The sequence below is a fragment of the Mustela lutreola genome, chromosome 6 (assembly GCF_030435805.1).
Source record: "Mustela lutreola isolate mMusLut2 chromosome 6, mMusLut2.pri, whole genome shotgun sequence".
In the NCBI taxonomy this organism is placed as follows: domain Eukaryota; kingdom Metazoa; phylum Chordata; class Mammalia; order Carnivora; family Mustelidae; genus Mustela; species Mustela lutreola.
The window spans coordinates 14,779,156-14,801,245 of record NC_081295.1 but is presented as its reverse complement, the minus strand read 5'-3'; the positions used below and the strand labels follow the sequence as shown (position 1 = coordinate 14,801,245).

Sequence of the window (22,090 nt, the reverse complement as noted above, 5' to 3'; positions counted from 1 at the left end):
AATTGTGCCTGAATATTTGAGGCAGTGTGTGGTCACTTATTAAAGCAGTCAGTTTACAATTTTGCTGGCTAGTTGGCTGCTTCCTGTTAGGCAAAAGAAGAATGCAGCGTGTTAATTTGATCCAAAGCCTGTTTATGTGGTAGTTTTTATAATGTATATCTAAAGATGGAGAAGCAAGTTTTATGAGACCAGCCTTTCTTGTTAAGGCCCCATTCCACCCTATTCTAATTGAGACAGACCCTAAAATTGAAAAAAGAACAAAGAGTTCTGTAGTGAAAACTTCAGTATATGTTGCATCTTGCCCTTGGTGAAATAGGGAAATAGAGACACAGATGATCTGAATTAGAGGGTGCAGTATTGCCTCATCGTTGTTTTTTTTTTTTTTTTTTGAGAATGGGAAATATTTTATAATTGTCCATATCATCACCATAGTCTAAATTCACATGTAAGAATTTAGACTTCTATAAATGAACTTCTTCATAAAAATATGCCAATATTTATTGATTTGTGGAGTTTAATATTTTCCATATTAGAGACCAGACTTCTTTTGAGGGATCAAGAAATGGAGGTGACCCCTAAATCTTAGAGCAGAAACTTCTTGTGGGCAGTGGGCTGTGTGTACCCAGAACTCAGAGAAGAGGGTTGGGCTGGAGGACGACTCTGCAAGTCCTCTCAGTCCTCAGTTTATGACCAAGGAAGTCGGAGCCATGGACTAAATTCTCTTGTGGGAAAATTTGGAGTCCTAAGAAGGGCCTGACACCGAGACCTGTCCTGCTCTAGCTTAATGTTGGGTGAAGGAAATCTGCAAATAACACTGGGAAGCCATGGCCCGAGGGGTGGAAAGAGCCCAGGGGAGTTCTGCGTTATGGAAGCCAAGGGAAAAGCATGTCTCCAGAGGAAGGGAGGAATTGTCGGATGCTCTGGTAGGTCAAATAGGATGTGGGCTGGAAATATCTGTTGGCTTCAGCAATAGGGGTCATTTGAAGGAAGGATTTAAGCAGCTCTTGTGGGGCAGCTAAGGTAGAAACCAGGCGTGGGTTGAGCTAGGCAGGAGACGTGAGGAAAGAGCAGTCCTCAAGTGTGTAGACCTTTCTGAGGATCTGAACTGAGAAGCAGCGTGGGTTGTAAGATGAAAGTCCGAGAGGGACGTGAGGTCTGGAGAGACCTTTTTTGTGGGCACAGTTGCACGTGATGGGCATCTGAGCAAGAAGGACGCAGTAAACAAGAAGTGAAAGAAGAGGATCACTATAAAGCAACAGTAGCGACAACAATGTTTTTTATAAGCCCCTGACAGGTGTTCTGACATCGGATTCTTAGAATAGTGCCACATGGTGGGCGCCATTGTTTTCTCCAGATGAGAGAGGGGTGAGACCTAGAGATGTTAACGACGCGATGCAGCATCCTCCAGCTAGTAAGTGAAGGACTAACTTATCGACCTGAGGACTGAGCTTCGCTTCTGTCCCAGCTCACCGCCCCCAACTGGAATGTAGATGTTGGGGCTGTGTTTGAATAGTTACATAAAGGTTTTCTCATTTCTGTTTTAAGAAAGGCCACTTTAAAACTCTATGAACGTTCTTGCGGTGTTATTCCAACAAGAATTCTAGCTCGTGGTGTGGGTCAAAGGGGGAAAAAAAAAGCCTTATTTGCTGAGAAAAATGGGTGAGTGTAGATAGAGCTTTGTGCCCCCAAGTATAAGCCATAGGAACTGAAGGTGATTTGCTCAGCCAACTCTGGAAGCAGTTGGTTGAGGCAAAAATCAAGTCTAGGAGAGTTAAGCTGCCCCACCACTCCTCTCCTACCCAACCCCCCACCCCCGACTTGGAGAAGGACAGCAAAAGGATGGTATGACGAAGTAGTAGCACAATCAGGCCAAGTAACTGATAGGAAAACATCCCCCAGGTGGCTTCCCTATAGCTTCAGACTGGCTACATTTCCTAAAATAATATTAATTTTGCCCTTTTGCTTTTCATAGGACATAATGACTACATGTGTCCAGCTACCAACCAGTGCACGATTGATAAGAACAGAAGGAAGAGCTGTCAGGCCTGCCGGCTCCGCAAGTGCTATGAAGTAGGCATGATGAAAGGCGGTAGGTGCCTCCCCGCCCCGCAGGGTGCCGGTGGGCAAAGGGTGTCCCTGTCTGGTCCCCAGTGCTGGCTGCTTCGGTCCCAACAACCGTGGCAGTGCAGTGCTTTCTCTTCTAATTAGTTGTTTACTCCTATTCCTATTTTTCTTTACTACAAATGTATTTTTATAACATTTTTTTTTTTAATAGGAAGTGCCTGGAACTGGAGATTCTAACATGCTTTTTGTGTTTTATATTTTAGATGTAAATACTTCTATTTTAAATCAGGTGTGTGGGAGGTGGCGGCGGAAGGAAAGGAAGAAGAGTGCCCTGTGAATTCTTCTAGAAATACTTTTCAGTGACTGTTTATATTGCTGATGCTAGAAAACAATGTCTGAGAAGAAGCTTTCCCTAAATGGAGACTTGTAAATGCGAGAGATAAAAAGAGATTATTTATGATCTAACAATCTCTGAACATCCCTCAGGGCATCTGAATTTCAATCAAAAGGCAGCTTTTTCCTTTAGACGGTGACCGTAGCTCCCATAACCTGAGCATCTGGCCTGGGGCGGGGACAGTGGAATGACCGTGGAGCGCTAGCTAGCATATCAGGAGACGCTCAGGCTTTGTGCCCGTGTGCCTCCATCTTTGTGGCTGCCTGCGCGTGCACGAGCGCGTGCATAAATAGGTGTGGTTTTCTGTCCCCTCACATACCCAGCTTTCCAGTTTTCTTTTAGGGAAATCCAGTGTCTGGTTCTGAGGGTATTGCCTGCTCTGTAGGTGTGGTTGCCTGACCTTGTATTCTTGGGCATCTAGTCTTGAGGAATAAGATGCCAGTCTTGGGTAGCTTCCAAAATACTGGGAGAGAACAAACAGAAAATGTGTAACTAAAGTCATGGTGCTTTCAGTGTTTTAGGAGGATAAAAGGGGAGAGAGGGACCTAGGATTGTGTTATATTGCCTGCTGACTGTGATAGGGGAAGAGCTTTTTGAAGGAGATGGGGAGTGAACATGAGTTAAGGAGAAGGGGGTTACAATGAAAAAAAAAATGGCGGTTGTGCAGGTGGAGGGCAGCTAGCCTTTAGCTTGGTAATACTTCGCTGAAAGGGGAAGCGGAAGGAAAACCTATAACCTGGTTAGAAGGAAGTTTACAGTCGACGATTCCTGAGTTCTGTGATCACAGATAAGCCTGCAGGGTGGGATTTTCAGTGCAGCATTTGGAATAAATTCTCCTGATGAACAGACGAAATATTGAATTTACTCATTTGTGAGCTGTGACGATATGTCTTGGATGTCTGAAAAAGCAGCTTTAACTCGAAGGGTAATTAATTCTAAGAATTTAACAGCCATATTCAGAAAATGACACTTAGAGTCATAAATGGATTAAATATTTAAGGAATTCATTTTTCTTTGTGCCGTTAGAGAATTAGTCAGGCTTACTTGAACTCACAAAAAGCTTCTTAAGGTAACTTGAAAAGTGACAGGAATATAACAGCTGCATGTAAAAAGTTTAATATGAACCAGCGGAGTCCGAGTTTAATGTGCTTCTTTGATGACTGCAAGTAGTTTAAGCCCAGCCTCTTAGGCTCTGTCTGAAAGCTGAAATAATCAACTAATGCATATGTCCAAAACATTTTTCCTTTTAGGGTACCCATACGCTGACCCCACTTCATAAAAAGAATTCTTGTTTTTTTTTTTTAAAGATTTTATTTGTTTATTTGAGAGAGAGAGAGATCACAAGTAGGCAGAGAGGCAGGCAGAGAGAAAGGGGAAGCAGGCTCTGCGCTGAGCAGAGAGCCTGATGAGGGACTTAATGCAGGTCTTGATCCCAGGACCCTGAGACCATGACCCAAGCCAAAGGCAGAGGCTTAACCCACTGAGCCACCCCAAAAGAATTCTGTTTTTCCTAATTTATATCCAAATAAAGTCTGGCTGCATAAATATAAATTATGCATACTTGTTTTTAATCTAACAAAAATTTTAATATGCGGAGTCAAAATGAGAGTCTTCCCACTGTTTTTAAATAGAACTCTAGATAATCTGACTACACCCAGACAGTCTGTGTGTACATGCATATACTTGTACAAGTGTATTTATGACTAAAATATATATCTGTGTTAGTTTGCTGCCAAATCAGTCTGCTTGGCCTGCCATAACAAAGTCTATAGCCTGTAGGGCTTGAATAACAGAAATCAATTTTCTCACAGTTCTGGAGGCTCAAAGTGCAAGACGAAGGGGTTGGAAAATCCAGTTTCTGGTAAGACGTGTCTTCCAGGCTTTTACATAACTGCTTTTTCAGTGTGTCCTTTTCTCTGTGGGCACAGACATAGAGGGAGCATTCTCTGGTGTGTGTGTCTCTTCTTACAAGGATGCTGGTCCTATTGGATTAGGATCCCACCTTTATGACCTTGTTTAACGTTTAATACTTCCATGGAGGCCTTATCTTCAGATACAGTCACATTGCCTGGCTTCAACATAGGAATTAGGGTGGGAAATAATTTAGTCTATAACAGCTGTTGTATCAAAATACTATAGATTGGGGGGCTTAACCCACAGAAATTTATTTTCTCACAATTCTGGAGACTGGGAAGTCCAAGGTCAGGGTGTCTGCAGGTTTGGTCTCATCTCACGGTCTTCTCCTTGGCTTACAGATGGTCACCTTCTTACTGTGGCCTTTTTTTTTTTTTTTCCTGTACTCACACATCCTTGGTATTTTTTCTTTTTCTTCTAAGGTCACCAGTCCTGTTGGAGTAGGGCCCCACCTGTGTGACCTCGTTTGATCTTTTTTTTATCTCTTTAAAGACCCTGTGATCAAATAAAATCATATTCTAAGGTACTGGGGTTAGGCTTCAACACAAATTTTGAGGGGAACAAAATTCAGGACATACCAGTATCTCATAAAGGCTTCTCAGTGGTTATTCAGTATCTGTCTACATATAATTAGAGCATGTATCTTTCTGGCAGTTTATATATGTGTGTGTTAAGTTTTATGCCAAGCTTTAAAGTTGTAAAATTATAGGCTGTGCAAACATCTCATTTTAATTATATGTATAAAGCATTTGCCCGTAACACAATGTGATTTATTACATTTTCTACAACATGAAATACCACATATAACCTCATGACACTTTGTATAACAACTCTCCAAATCCCACTGAATAAAGACTTAATTTACAATTGGAAGTACAAATATAACTATAAAGTTTGAAATTACTTTGTAAAAACAGCTGTGACTAAATAAATCTTTATAACATTTCCTACTGGTTTCATAAGAATCCAGTTCCTTTCTTTTTTTATTTTATTTTATTTTATTTTACTTTTTCAGTGTAAGAATCCACTTTCTTAGCCAGGCTGGATACCAATTAGATTAGTGAATCTCTACCTATAACATCAAATTATTAGTTTCAGATTAAAGAGAGAACCATATACCTATACTCCCTATTTTTATAGCAAGACTGAGTAAATTTACTGAATGTTCTAAAGATCTGAAAGAGTACATGACTTATCTACATGAAGAAATTATTTGAATCTGTTTCGATGCCTGTATTACACTGAAAATCACAACATCATTATTAGATTTGGTTCTGAGCCCTGGTAGTTCCGTAAGATACAGGATTTAAGTGCTCTGGAGAATGCATTTCCTGATTGTAGCATATGTGCAGGCCTTTCTGCCTCAGCTGCATTTTCCTCCCCAACCGCAGATTCGTGTCTTTTCTTCGGGGAGGCTATGCTGGTTCCCAGTGTTCTACCTTTCACAGTACTCAGTTCTTCTCAACTTACCATAATTATTACCGTTAGCTATTCAGCAACTGTCCATAAACTCCCATGATGGCAGGGACTCTCTCTGTCTTGTTTACTGAGCTAGCACTAAACAAGTCACAAAATAAGTGTTCAAAACTTTTTTCTTTCTCTCTTTCTTTCTTTTTTTCTTTTTTTTGCATGAGGTGATGATTTAATTCATTTAATTAGTTATTTGTGTATGTCTGACACGTGAGCTATTATGGAGCAAATGAGTAAGACCCGGTCCCTTCCATCACTGTCCTCATGGTACAAAAAGGACATTTGCGTATGAAAAGTCCAGAAGACAAGTTGAGAATGGTTGGAAGATGAAGATGATAATGAAAGATGAGTGCCCGATGGAAGTTCAGAGCTTTAACCAACCACTCCTGGGTTAGTCCAACCCAGGATATTACTCAGACTGTCTGATTCCCAAGGCATGTAAATCTATATGTAGATATATATGTATATATCCCATATGTGTATGTATGTTTATGTATACATATATATGTCTATATATATACACACACATATATATTTATATTTAAGATTTATTTATTTATTTTAAAGAGGGGAGGGGCAGATGGAGAGGAAGAGAAACCCACAAGAAGACTCCCTGCTGAGCACAGAACCTGACATGGGGCATGATCTCAGGACCCTGAGTTTATGACCTGAGCCAAAATCAAAGGGCTGGGTGCTTAACCAAATGAGCCACCCACGTGCCCCCAGGTGTACATTGTTATCAAAGAAACTGATGTTCTAGTTTGATTTGGTGCAAAGGGGGAAGACTTCAGAGGTGGAATTCTTGGTACAAATACTGCTCCTTCTCAGACATACTGAGCAGTCCTGTTATAGTCACTTTTATGAGCTTCATTATCCTCAAATGTGAAATAAAAATAAATAAATTCTACTTAACAAGTTTGTTACAAAAGTTGTAATTCATAACATATAAAAGTACTTTATAAATTTAAACTACCACCCAAGTGTTAGCTATTATGTCTTTTCTTTCTCTCTCCCCCTCTTTTTTGTTTTTTGTTTTTGTTATTGTTGTTGGAAGAAAGAGAATGGTAATTTCATCACTTATAGTGGGTATAAATATCTAATTCCCTTGGAGGAATAAAAATCTGGCTCGGACACATCTGCTTTTTTGTTTTTTTCTTTTTGGTATGTATCCTGGATATGGTTTCATGATGGGTAAGATTTGTTGTGCTTTTTATTTTATGATGTCAGAGGTCTACACAAACTTGTTGAAATTCTTTCCTCACAATAGACTCAGAAGTGTGTTGGTAGCAAAGTTTTCATTTTTCACCTGAGGAAATTGGCACACAGAAATTAATTGATGCAGGAAATTAATTGATGGACATACACTCTGGTTATGTTTTCTTATAACTCATTATGTTTTCTTATAATGCATTAAGAAGAAATTTGAAGGGGAGTAGGAGATACAGGCTTCCAGTTATGGAATGAATAACTCAGAGAATGAGAGGCACAGCATAAGGAATATAGTCAATGCTATGTTAACACCGATGTATGGTGACAGATGGTAGGTATACTTGTGTTGAGTGTAGTGTCATCTATAAACTTGACAAATCATTATGCCATACAGCTGAAACTAATGTAGCATTGTGTGCCAACTATACTCAAATTTTAAAAAAAGATGAAATTTGAAAGAAAGAAATATTGATTAGTTTTTATTTTAATAACAATGCTATGATTTTATTTTGAGAAATATTCCAAAACAATAAATAAATTAACGTTATAATTTTAAAGTGAAAAGATAAGATACTAATAATATAGATGGGAAGATGTATGTTATGTGTCCAGAATAACTTAGAAGCCCAGAGAAGAATTGGAAAGTACAAATTGCCTTATTTCCTAAGTTAAAAATTTATCATTATGAGCAGCTATAATTCATTGTACTGAAGGGTAGCTGCCAATCCAGAAAATTAGTTTTCCCTTAATTGTACATTGGCTGTCTTTTAACAAAAATAATCAACTGATTATTTTCTTTTTTTTTTTAAGGATTTTTATTATTTTCTTTTTAAAAGAGTTTATTTATTTATTATTTATTAGAGAGAGACAGAGAGAGAGAAAACATGCATGGGTGAGCACACCAGTGGGCGCCTGGAGAGGGGCAGAGACGAAGGTAGAGGGACAAGCAGACTGCTCAGAGTACAGAGCTGGATGAGGGCTCTATCCCATGACCCTGAGATCGACCCTGAGATCCTGACTTGAGCGGAACCCAAGAGTAGTACCCTTAACAGAATGAGCCACCTAAGTGCCCTAGTAATCAACTGTTTATTAGTATTAATGATGGTAGCACCAAATCAGCACACTGAGAATGTAAATGTTAGGTTCTTTCTTGGTATTTTCCAGTAATTCATGTGAGAATTATAACTGAATGCAGGATTAGGGGTTCATGTTTAGGATTCAATTTCAGAAAAACGTTTAAAAAAAGCTAGTTTCTCTTGACCAAAGAGATTCTGGATGTTTTAAATAGCAACCTATATATCTATACTATAAGAATATTATTTTACTAATTAATATTTTGGATACTTAATTTATTAAAAATTTCTCCTATATGATCATTTTTCATTTGCAGACAAAGAAATATTCTGAATCCAGTCCTTGAATCATATATGGGACTTAAAAGATTAATGAATCCAGTGCTTTTCCACATTTAAATCCATCATCTGCTTCTACCAGCAGTAGCAGATTCTCTATAAGACAGGTGAAAACTGATTTGATATAACCTCTTTTCACTCAATTTGGTGTTCCTGAGAAACCCAAAGGAACCCCAGGACTCTACAGAACACAGTTTGCAAACCACTGATCTAATTACTTCATCTTCTAGATAAGAAAACTGAAGATTATATGACTTGATCAAAGTCTCAGAATACTTAGCAGAAGAATTGAGCCTAGAATAATAGATTCTAGACTCCGAGTACTTTCTTTTTCCAGCATACCTCTTTACTGGGAGTGCTCCATGCTACCACTCACATTTAACATGAAAAATAATGGACCAAAAATATGGGTGGCATATAACTAAGTTAAGGCACACAAACACATACATATACTCCAGAGAGAAGAGATCCAGAGTAAAAGAAACCACCTGTATTTTATTCTTCCAGATGACATGGTGGGCACTAAGACTTTGGTGATCTGTTGACCTGGGGAGCTAAGGGAATTAGGCTCATAGCTAACCTGTGAATAGCTAGAATCTCTATTTCTGCCTTTAACGTGGTGGCAGCAGCAGCAGGAGAAGGGAATGTGGAATGTGTCAGGACTAACTCTGAATTTAAAAGAAAAGGGGAGGTAGATAATGACGACATCGGGGTCCATTGATTTAGCATAAACAAGAACAATGAGATCACTATGAGAATGAGAACTAATGAGAATTAGTCATTCTGTCCAAATGTTGGTAAAAGTGAAAGAGATGTCCTGATATATCATGCCCTCAGCTGCCCAATGGGGTAGAGGCAGGTCAGCCTCTGTGACTGTTAGTTCAGCTGGGTGAAGCAGGATGGTGGGTAGCCCAGTGCTTCCATCCTTGTAAGAACTTGTAAGAACATCCTTGTAAGAATTTCAGACCTCTTGGCATCGATGGAACAACTTTTTTACAGATTTGGCAGAGTATGATGGGATCAGCTCAATTCAAAGATTGATACCAAAACTTCTTTTGTCAGGGTTGCCAATGACCTTCATGTTGCTAAATCCAACAGTCCATTCTCAGAACTTTCCTTGACCAGTTAGCAGCCTTTGACAATAGTTAATTTTCTCCTTAATCTACTTTCTTTACTTGGCTCCCAGAAAAATATACTCTTTTTCTTCCAACCCTCCTGATTACTCCTTTTATGTCTTCTTGGTGTGTTTCTCATCATCTTTACTGATTCTGGGGTGGCCCAGGGTTCAGTCTAGGGACCTCTTCTGTTTTCTGTCTGTATTCCTTGTTAGTATCCTCTAGCCCAGGGGTTTTAAATACTTTTTATATGCTTAGATCCATGATCACATATAATAGGCAGTCAATAAATAGTTGTACCGTGAATGAATTACTAGAATGAATGAGTAAAATGGAAAGTACATCATTATAACTGTAGAGCTATGTATAGATGGAGAAGAGATTGAGTTTTTTGTTTGTTTTTAATTAAGGGAGACTATTGGCTTGGAACTTTTGGAAAACCTGCAGTACAGTAGTTAGCTTTTACTTATCGCAGTTAGCAGCTCATCAATGGCAGACCTCATCAATGGCAAACAACAGTAACCATCTAGTACCTGTCAGGGAGATCACCTAGGAGACTGCTGAGATTAGCTGGGTTCACTCATCTATCTGGCAATCAGCTGGCTCTTTTGGCCAGTGCAGCTGGGATGAACTCAGTTTGGTTTCACATGTTTCTCATCCTCCAGCAGGCTCATGCAGGCCTATCCTCGTGGTGCTGGCAAAGGCACAGAGGACAACAAGCCCCAGATCACTAACCCATTTCAAGCCTTTGCTTGCATTATCTGATGATATCCATTGGGCCCAACGAAGTCAAATGGCTGCGTCCTTTGGCTTCGTAAGGGGTAGGAGTGTGTGGGGGAGAGATTCAGAGTTACATGCAAAGGCTGAGAAACTGGGGCCATTTTTATACTTTATCACAATCAGAAAGATGGGCTTTTCACATTTTGGACTCAAAAATAATTGTAGAGTCATAGAATCTCAGAAGTGGATGAGACCAGTGAGTAATCTTGTATTAGGAATCTTGTAGGTGGCATTCCTGATAGCATATGTTGGAGTGCTGAAAACAGATGTGCATTTTATTTTCATGCCTCTCTTATACATATGATGAAGGGACACAGTGAGTTAGAAAAACCCAGAAGCAGATGGGAGCCAGTATTCCTGGAGAGAGATGGGCTAGTTTCCGATAAGCTAGTTTTCACTCATTTATTCAGATGTGGATTTAGTGTATGCATGTGTATGTTACAACTGCTTATGAATGCAAAACAAAAAGGACTTAAGTGTAAGGCTATTTAATCTTTTAGTGGAAGGTTCCTGCATACATGAAATTAACCAAAGAACACTGGCAGTCATACTTTTATTTGTATTTAAGTTATAGCTAGAATACTGTGTTAATTTTTTTTTAAAGATTTTATTTATTTATCAGAGGTGGGGGAGAGAGCGAGCACAGGCAGACAGAGTGGCAGCAGAGACAGAGGGAGAAGCAGGCTCCCTGCTGAGCAAGGAGCCCGATGTGGGACTCGATCCCAGAACACTGGGATCATGACCTGAGCCGAAGGCCGCTGCTTAACCAACTGAGCCACCCAGACGTCCCCTGTGTTAATTTTTTTAATACTAAAATAATTTGATGGCTCTTTTAGAGGTCAGTTTAGTTCTTAAAGGATGGAAAGAGGGATCTTCATTTACTTTTCTAAGAATGACCTGGCAAGTTAGAAGGAATGCTGACAGTGTTTTAAGGCCAGGCAAAAATTTCAGGATGGGTCTCTCTTGCTCCTGCGGTTTGCTTTTGCAAAAGTAAATTGGCCTTGAAATGATATAAAGATCCTTTCTGTGGCTAGCACTTATAAAAGGTGGAATTTGGGGGACAGTAAATTGTATGGATGAATTGCTGCTTTTAAATTCTGTAAACCTAAGGTCTCATGAATTTTCATGTGTTTACTTTGAGTTTCAAGGATTGGGATGAGGCTAATGAAGGGTGTTTAGAGCTGAAAAGAGCTTAAAGATCACCTAGCCCACTTCTTTGTTTTTCAGTGTATTGCTCCCTTCCAAGTCACAGGGCTAGTTAACTTCTCAGAGAAGAGGTCAAGACCCTTTGGACTCCTCCTTCAGTGCTCTTTCCATGGTACTGCACTGCCTTGGTGACAAATAGTGATTTAGATCATCATGAAAGAGAGACACACGCATAAGTACGATATTAGTATCACATAGACCGCAACAAAGGACACAAAATAAAATTACCCTTCTTCCACAAGAACATTAATCAATACATTTGGCCCAGTTGCACAGCTGATGTACTAAAATATATTTATATGGTGATTTTTTTGAGTTACTTAATGTTTAATTACTTAATATTGCTTAATATTTAATATAATTTATAAAGGACATTTACTCCTTCAGGCCACAGGTTTTTACTATTTTCCAATAATAATTTCAGTTGTTTGTTGTAAAGCCTCTTTGTTTTCTTTTTTAAATGTTTAGACTATGCTGGTATAAAAAAAGGCAACCCTGCCAGGTAGAAGGAGGCCTGGCTTAGGATTGAGTATATGAGCTGGCTCTTCTAAGGACTCTTGGACAGAACACCTAATTTTTCTGAACTCAGTTTTCCTTTTCCGGGCTTAGGGCTCTGTGGTTTCTAAAGTATCTTTCAAATCTTAAAATTTATGTTGCTCAATCTAAGTTCAGTTTAGTAGTGCAGAGGTCAGAATCTAAAGCTGAAGGTAGTGTACTTCCATTTCCGGGTATGAGGAGCAACAGCAGCGGCCATGATAGGCACATTTCATGCTGAATTTGGAGAACCACCAGCAACTGAAAAAACCTGTTGGGGTGGACGAAGCTATTCTCTTCGGTAATGAGCATGGAAAGAGACTCTCTTCTGAGCAGGGAGTGTCGCAGAAATGAGTGTGGTACTGCCACTGTAGTGGGCTGAGCTAGGAAAGGGTGGCTGTAACATCACTTGTATCATCCCCACTATTCGGGCACGCACATGAAAGAATTCAAGAACGAAGTTTGTTGAGAGAGGACTTTAACCAAACTAAGCTCTTTCTGTTATTAGAGACGTAGTAGTTATACCAAAGACTTGAGTCCCCAAACTGGTGGAAGTCTCTGGTTTTTGCCTTGTGGAGCAGACAAAGGAGGAGGCTAGATAGTACCTTTGGAGAAGTTCCTGATTAAGGATCACAGAAGCTCATCTGGCGATGTTTGCTGGCAAACGTATCCAATGAGTGGAAGCCATGACACACTCGCGCTCAGATTTCTGGGAAACCGATGTCAGCCCTAAGAGAGATCCTAAGGTAAAGTGTGGAGTCGTGTATAAAGAAATGTCTGGTTACACCTTGAGGCAACATGTGGTTTAGTTTAAACTTGACTGAGCAAATAAAGGTTAGCAAGAGGCACACAGAATTATACTTAGGTGTTTATATCTTTAGAAGCTTACTTTAAAAGACTGGCTGTTACTGCATTTATTTTGTAGTAACTTTTTGGCAGTTTTATTTAGCAAATTTTACATAACAAATGCCAGGCTGAGTCCAAACTCCTTACCTTAAATCATTTCCAGATAACCTTTATTGAGCATTTACTATGTGAAGGTTTTGGAGGCATAAGGGTAGCAGGTCCCTTGTGCCTCCTTGTGATCAGGACTCTGATCACAGAGTCCTGGCAACCTAAGGGTGGAAGGAAACCATTCACATAAAAAGGGGATGAAACCCCTTCATTCCCTCAAGAGACCTAGGATTGGAGTTGGCCTCAAACTTCCTGCTTTCTCAGCTCACCCACAAGTTCTGACCCTAGAGATACTGTGCTCCCAGGAATCAAGCAAGCTCAAGTGTGCTGGCTGGGCCATTGTACTTACTTTCAATTTCTGGCTCACATTCTTGGGGATCTGTCCTATTGCCAAGTTACGTTCTGCCTTTCCTTGATTTATTGATTTCTCTTTGTGGGTTCTAGTCTCATAGAAGACATACTTGTGTAAAAATACCAACTACTCCATTGGGTTATTCTGAGAATCAAGTGGATGAATTATATAGTTTGGCAATTACAGATTTGCTTACAAATGTTAGGTATCATTATTCATATATGGTGTAGCATTGTGGTCCTTCACTTTGGAATCAGACCACCTGGATTCAAATTTCAGCTCTGTCTAGAGATGTGTGACCTTGAATAAGACACTTAACTTCTCCAAACCCGAGTTCCTTCATTTGTCAAATGAGGAATTGTAATAATAGTAATACTTCCTACCTAATAAGGTTGTGCAGGAATTAAGGTATAACTTGTAGTATTGTATTTGGCTTTTAGTGAGCGCTCCATAAAGTTGGTTACAACATGTAACAAAGAACATGCACAAATTTTGCCTTGTGTACTTAATCTAACCTCTAAATAGAATGCTATTCCACTATACTACCATCCTCATCATAATGAATCAGGAATTACTAAGTAATTAGTTATTACTTACTTAGCTGGATGTGGATAATCAGTGATACATAAGATGTAGTGTCTAGCTCCAAGGAACCTACAATTTCGCCTCCTTCCTATCCTGGTATTCCGACTTCTCTACCCACTGAATCACACCAATTTTTTTCATGCTGCTTTGCTGTTTCCTAAGAAACTTTTGGGCACAGCAACCATGTCTGCCCATTGACTACAGAACATACCTTGTCCCTTTATTCCTCCTTTCAATCTGCGGTTACTTATAAATATTTTATTTATTAGTAATACATTTTCCTGTTTACTAAAGCCCCTCTCTGTAACTCATGTAGGACACTCTGGAAATCATCACCTTTTCCCTCTGAGTATCTCATAATATTCTTGCTCTGTGTGAATCAGAAAGTCATGTGAGCTACTGGTTGAGCCCCTGTGTTAATCCAGGAAATGAGCTTTTTGAATCCCGCCAGCTCAAGGACAAGTTAGACACCTTGGTGTCCAGTCAATTCCGGCTGCCGGAGACCAGTTTCCACCATCTTGGCTCTGACTCTTGCTTGACCTCTGCTCCCTTGATTTTAACATATACTTCAACATCTGTCCTCTGCCTTGCCTCCATTTCTTATCTTGGACATGACCCCATCTACACAGAAGCTTTGATTTTTGACTCATAGGTTATTTATCTGACCGCTTATTCTCTCTTTGATAGAATCATGTACAGACTTTGCTGTCACTTACCGATAGAGATGCCAACTACTGAGCTCTGTCCTTAACACTGTTCCCACATCTCATCCCCAGGCTGACCTCTCGAGGGGTACAGTGCCCATGCCAGTTATTTCCTGGACCTCTGTGCTTTGCTCCACCAGTACCCAAACTGCCTGGGTCACTTTATTTGTTGAGCACTGAATTGAATGGGGTGTAGGATTCACCTTCTATGTGCCAGATAGTTGAGCCAAGCTAACAAGTTAATAAGAATATTGTGTTTTAAAAGCATGTCTATTTTCTATTTTTCCAATTAGATTTTTAATTTCTATAGGGATAGTCATATGCTTGTTTTATTCACAGCATAGTGATATTTTTTATATATTTGTTATTGATGGTGAGATTAATGAAAACAGAAGAAGGAGAAGCGGTGCTTTATTTATTTGTTTATTTTCTAGAGAGGGAGAGAGCAAGAGGAGGCAGGGGAGGGGCAGAGGAGAGAGGGAAAATCTTAAACAGGCTCCACACCCAGTGCAGAGTCCTGACGCAGGGCTCTATCCCACGACCCTAAGATCATACCTGAGCTGAAACCAAGAGTCAGATGCTTCACCAGTTGAGTCACCCAGGTGCCTCAAGAGGTGGTTTATCTTAATGTTTAATTAAACAATTACCTTGGCATTAGTCTATTAGTCAGATCATGTAAGCCTGACAGAAGTAATACCACTACCGTAATTATCGCACACTCTTTCTTCCCACTTTTTACATGTGCATAGACTTACGGAAAATTTATTATGCAGTTTTAAACATGAAAAGTACTAACACTAAGTACTACAACTATCATAACAAATAAAACTATACATTTTAGTAAAAAAAAAAAAGCTCATTTTAAGGGTGTAAAAATTCATTTCTAAAATTACTAGGTTAAAAATAAAATTTCCATATTGTTGAGTTATTTTAATAATATTCAGTGTAATGAATAATAATTCATTATTATTTTAATAATATTCAGTATCACAGATAAAATAAACTTTTTTTGGTTGCTGAAACTTCTTACAGGTATTCGTTTTGAGAAGTTCTAGGTAGAGCATCTTTATTGTTGATTGTCAACTTCAGTTTTTTCCCTTTAACCTAATTTTCATGTTTATTATATTGTTTTGTAGAGGATTCAAAAATATGCCTTTCAGCCTGGGTGGCTCAGTTGGTTAAGCGGCTGCCTTCAGCTCAGGTCATGATACCAGCGTCCTGGGATCGAGTCCCACATCGGGCTCCTTGCTTGGCAGGGAGCCTGCTTCTCCCTCTGCCTCTGCCTGCCACTCTGTCTGCCTGTGCTTGCTCTCGCTTCTCTCTCTATGACAAATAAATAAATAAAATCTTTAAAAAAAATGCCTTTCATGCTATATAGTGGGGATTTCCTATAAAATATTAAATGTAGTTTGGCAATTCCATCACTAATTTTCTAGACATTTTTTCTTGCAAGCAGGTATTAACTCTATTTGTTTTAATGTATCCACACACTCTAATTTCCTCTCCTTCTCTCAATATGGTTTTAATTCATTCCATGAAAGTGTTTTTTTTTTTTTTTTTTTAGATAGATCTAAGGATTTTTAATAGTAACTGATTTGGGAAGAACTTACTATGTTTGCCCCAATGCTTCATTCACCATCTACTCAGCTGAATCCTTCCCCAAATTAAATGTGGAACTGATTCACTTCACATGGATATATTGTTTACCCCCAAGGAGATGTAGCTTTCCAGCTGGTAAAGTAGTAGTAATGGGTTAAAACAGTGTCCATCCATATCGGTCATATATTCATGAGGACTCGGCTGATGCAAGGACAAATAACAAAACTAAAAACAGCAGAACAAACCCTAGCAAGATCAGTTTTTAAAATATTGAGAATATTTAAAAAATAAAATACTCCAACAAAGCATTCAAGTCCAGTGCAAGAATACCGAGATAGCAAAAGGCAGGGCCAGCTATGGGACAGCCAGCCAGGCATAGCATAGAAGAGCATCTACAAGGATAGTGGGTGTACTGGTGTTACTTTGAAAGACAGAAAGGAAAAAGAGAGGTAAGGACTGACAAGGGATGTGGTAGAATACTGAGGTTTGATACTCCAAGTGTGCTCAGAATGCTAGAAGCAGTCAGAACAGAGGGGGAGATGAAATGCAGATGAAATGCACATCCCTTAGTCACACAGAGCTGATGATGATTCAGGTACAGCAGGGGAACCTCATGGTAGGAAAAAAAGAAATTTGAATTTCAAATAATCAGGTGATAATAGGAAAATAAATGGAGGCATATCAAATAAAGGACGTATTCCTATAATTAGGACTTAGATTTGGGGCATAATCCTTAAAAACAGAATAGACCAGTAGAACCTGCTTTTCCATTAAAAAAGAGAGAGAAATTTTTGGGTTAAAAGTAAGATGGTAAACTGTTTCAAGAGCTTACTTCTAAGAATTCAAGGAAAAAGTACAGAAATTAAGAAAGATTCCTGGGTATCATGAGCATAGTCTATAGACAGGCTAACATTTCTATTTGAAAGCAAGAAAGATATTAGTTCAAGATTTACACTGTAAAAATAAATGACTTTAAACTTTTATTGAAAATCTAAATCAGGCTTCGATATTAGACCCCACACCCACATCTGAAAAGATGAAAAGATGATGAGAGACAGATGTAAGACCTCTAAATGGTGAGCATTAGCACATTAACAGAAGGTTGATGTTAGAAGGTAGAATAAATGATGTTAGATACCCTCTTTAAAAAATTATAAGAGCTTGAGAACTATGAGATATTTTTAAAAACTTTTTACACAGGTGGCAAAACAGGTGATGGATAAACCCCCAAAAATGAACTCAATGACAGAGTTTTCTTTGTCAAATGAGGAAATTAAAAGTACTTTTTTTAAACAGATGACTGTTTTTTAAGAAACTGTATTAGTCAAGATTAATTTTGATTTAGGAAAGAAACAGTTTAAAATATTGAGAGAGAAATTAAAAAATACATAAATGCCATTAAAAATCAATTGCAAGTGAATTTTGTCTAACTCATAAAACTTTTAAAAAATTAAATGAAACTGGACTAGACAAGTGCTTAAAAAATAGTGAGCCAGGTTAAAAGAAAAAGACCTCTTAAAGAGACACCTATCGCGGCTCAGTGGGTTAAGCCGCTGCCTTCGGCTCAGGTCATGATCTCAGGGTCCTGGGATCGAGTCCCGCATCGGGCTCCCTGCTGAGCGGGGAGCCTGCTTTCTTCTCTCTCTCTCTGCCTGCCTCTCAGTGTACTTGTGGTTTCTCTCTGTCAGATAAATAAATAAAATCTTTAAAAAAAAAAAAAAAGAGACACCTATCACAGCTCTAAATTTTTATGTCCAAATACTATAGCAGCATGATGCCAGTAAGAAAAATGTACAAGTAGCATTGGGTTGTTTTTTTCTTATTGACTTTTCAGAACTCTTTGTATATTCTGAATTCTAATTTTTTATTTATTTTGTGTATTGCAAATGTGTTAATATAGTATGTAGCTTGTCTTTGCTGTGTTTATGGTGTCATCTATTTCATGGAAAATTTTAATTTTTAAAGTATGAAATTTATCATACTTATGTACAGAGGAAGGTCCATCAGAATAACATAAGGCCTGTCCACAGACACCTGGCAAGCCAGAAAAGACTGGCAAGACATATTCAAGGCACTAAATGAGAAGAACATGCAGCCAAGAATACTTTATCCAGCAAGGCTGACATTCAATGTGGATGGAGAGAGATAAAGAGCTTCCAAGATTGGCAAGGTTTATAAGAGTATGTGACCACCAAGCTGGCACTACAAGAAATATTAAGGGGGGGTTCTATAAAAGAAGAAAGAACCCAAGAATGTCATAGAACAGAAATTTACAGAGACCACCTACAGAAATAAGGACTTCACAGGCAACATGATGTCAATAAGAAATTATCTTTCAATAATCACTCAATGTGAATAGCCTAAACCCTCCCATAAAATGGCAAAGGGTTGAAGATTGGATAAAACGACAGGACCCATCCATATGTTGTCTACAAGAGACCCATTTGGAACCTAAGGATACATTCAGACTGAAAATGAAGGGATGGAGAAACATCTTTCATGCCAATGGGCCTCAAAAGAAAGCTGGGGTAGTGATTCTCATATCAGAGAAATTAGATTTTAAACTAAAGACTGTAGTCAGAGATAAAGAAGGATACTACATCATTCTTAAAGCATGTATCCACCAAGAAGATCTAGCAATGGTAAATATGCCTCCAATACGGGAGCAACCAACTACATAAGACAATTGTTAATCAAGATAAAGAGTCATATTGATTTGAATACATTAATAGTGGTAGTGTGATCTTAACACACCACTCTCAGTAATAGATAGATCATCCAAGCAGAACATCAATAAAGAAACAAGAGCACTGAATGACACATTGGACCAGATGTTCCTCATAGATATATACAGAACATTTCTCCCTAAAACAACAGAATACTCATTCTTCTTGAGTGCACATGGAACCTTCTTCAGAATAGACCATAGACTGGGTCACAATGCTTTGAAACTGGAACTCAACCACAAGAAAAATTTGGAATGAATTCAAACACTTGGAAGCTAAAGACTATCCTGCTTAAGAATGTTTGGATTAACCAGGAAATCAAAGAACTTAAACAATTCATGGAAACCAATGAGAATGAAGACACTTCGGTTCAAAACCTATGGGATACGGCAAAGGTGGTCCTAAGGAGGAAATGCATAGCCATCCAAGCCTCCCTCAAAAAAATGGAGAAGTCCAAAATACATCAGCTCTCTTTACACCTTAAAGAACTGGAAAATCAACAACAAATTAAGCCAACCCCACACACAAAAAGGGAAATAATCAAGATTAGAGCAGAGGTCAATGAGAAACTAGGGATACAGTAGAAAACATCAACAAAACTAGAAGCTGGTTTTTTGAAAGAATCAATAAGATCGATAAGCCATTGGCCAAACTATTCCAAAAGAAAAGAAAGAGGACCCAAAAGAAAGTATGAATGAAAAGGGAGACATCATGACTAACAAGGAAATAGAAACAATTATCAGAAATTATTATCAGCAGATATATATATATATATATATATATATATATGCCAATAAGTTAAGTAACCTAGATGGAATGGATGCATTTCTGGAAACCTATTAAGTTTCTAAAATTGAATTAGGAAGAAATTGACAGCCTGAATAGTCCAATATCTAGTAACAAGATTGAAGTAGTCATCAAAAACCTCCCAAAGAAACAAGAGTCCAGGACCTAATGGATTCCCTCGAGAATTCCACCAAATATTCAAAGAAGAAATAATACCTACTCTCCTGAAGCTGTTTCAAAAGATAGAAACAAAAAGAAAACTTCCAGACTCTATTTATGAAGCCAGCATTGCCCTGATCGCCAAACCAGGCAAAGACCCCACCAAAAAGGAGAATTTCAGACCAATATCCCTGATGAATGCGGACACCAAGATTTTCAACAAGATCCTAGCTAATAGGATCCAACAGTACATTAAAAAGATCATCCACCATGACCATGTGGGATTTATCCATGGGATGCAAGGGTGGTTCAACATTCACAAATCAACCAATGTAGAACAACTCAATAGATAGATAGAACAAATCAATAAGAGAAGATAGAAGAACCACATGGTCCTCTCAATTGATGCAGAAAAAGCATTTGACAAGATACAGTATCTTTTCCTGATTAAAATGATTCAAAGTTTAGGGATAGAGGGAACATTCCTCAACTTCATAAAATCTATCTATGAAAAACCCACAGCAAATATCATCCTCAATGGGAAAAAGCTGACAACCTTCCCTTTGAGATCAGGAACATGACAAGGATGTCCACTGTCACCACTGTTGTTCAAAAACAGTACTAGAAGTCCTAGCAACAGATATCAGAAAACAAAAAGAAATAAAATGTATTCAAATTGGTAAAGAAGAAGTCAAACTCTCTTCACAGATGACATGATACTTTATATGGAAAACCCAAAAGACTCCACCCCAAAACTACAGCAGTTCAGTAATGTGGCAGGATACAAAATCAATGTACAGAAATCAGTTGCTTTCTTATATACACTAACAATGAAAAAATAGAAAGGGAAATTAGAGAATCGATTCCATCTACTGTAGACCAAGAACCATAAGATACCTGGGAATAAACCTAACCAAAGAGGTAAAAGATCTGTACTTGAGGGGTGCCTGGGTGGCTCAGTGGGTTAAAGCCTCTGCCTTCGGCTCAGGTCATGATCTCAGGGTCCTGGGATCGAGCCCCACATCAGGCTCTCTGCTCAGTGGGGAACCTGCTTTCCCCTCTCTCTCTGCCTGCCTCTCTGCCTACTTGTGATCTCTCTCTCTGTCAAATAAATAAATAAAATCTTAAAAAAAAGAAATAGTTTAAAAAAATCTGTACTTGAAGATCTACAGAACACTCATGAAAGAAATTGAAGAAGACACAAAAAGATGGAAGACCATTCCATGCTCATGGATTGGAAGAATAAACATTGTCAAAATGTCTATACTGCCTAGAGCCATTTATACTTTTAGTACCATCCCAATCAAAATCCCATTGGCATTTTTCAAAGTGCTGGAACAAACAATCCTAAAATTTGTATGGAACCAGAAGAGACCCCAAATTGCTCAGGAAATGTTGAAAAAGAAAAACAAAACTGGGGACATCACATTGCCTGATTTCAAGCTTTACTACAAAGCTGTGATTGTCAAGACAGAATGGTACTGGCACAAAAACAGAAACATAGACCAGTGGAACAGCGTAGAGAGCCCAGATATTGAGAGCCCTCAACTTTATGGTCAAATAAGCTTAGACAAAGCAGGAAAAAATATACAGTGGAAAAAAGACAGTCTGTTCAATAAATGGCGTGGGAAAATTGGACAGCTATGTATAGAAGAATGAAACTCAGCCATTCTCCTACACCATACACAAAGGTAAACTCGAAATGAGTAAAAGACCTTAATATGAGTCAGGAATCCATCAGAATCCTAGAGGAGAACATAGGCAGTAACCTCTTTGACATCAGCCACAGCAACTTCTTCCAAGACATGTCTCCAAAAGCAAAGGAAACAAAAGCAAAAATGAACTTTTGGGACTTCATCAAGATCAAAACCTTCTGCACAGCAAAGGAAACAGTCAAGAAAACAAAGAGGCAACCCACGGAATGGGAGAAGATATTTGCAAATGACAGTAAAGACAAAAGGCTGATATCCAAGATCTATAAAGAACTTTTGAAACTCAACACACACAAAACAGATGATCACATCAAAAAATGGGCAGAAGACATGAACAGACACTTCTCCAAAGAAGACATACAAATGGCTATCAGACACATGAAAAAATGTTCATCATCACTAGCCATTGGGGAGA

The 22,090-nt window shown here is 38.6% G+C and overlaps 1 protein-coding gene across 7 annotated transcripts in view; it reads left to right on the top strand.

Annotated features, from left to right (window-relative positions):
* The window catches only part of ESR1 (estrogen receptor 1), a 427,341-nt gene that overhangs the window by 186,161 nt on the left and 219,090 nt on the right, over window positions 1-22,090 (top strand). For all 7 annotated transcript variants that reach the window (XM_059176760.1, XM_059176756.1, XM_059176758.1 and 4 more), the window contains one exon: window positions 1,973-2,089. In XM_059176760.1, the coding sequence (XP_059032743.1) occupies window positions 1,973-2,089 (117 nt within the window). The remainder of the gene's footprint in view (window positions 1-1,972; window positions 2,090-22,090) is intronic.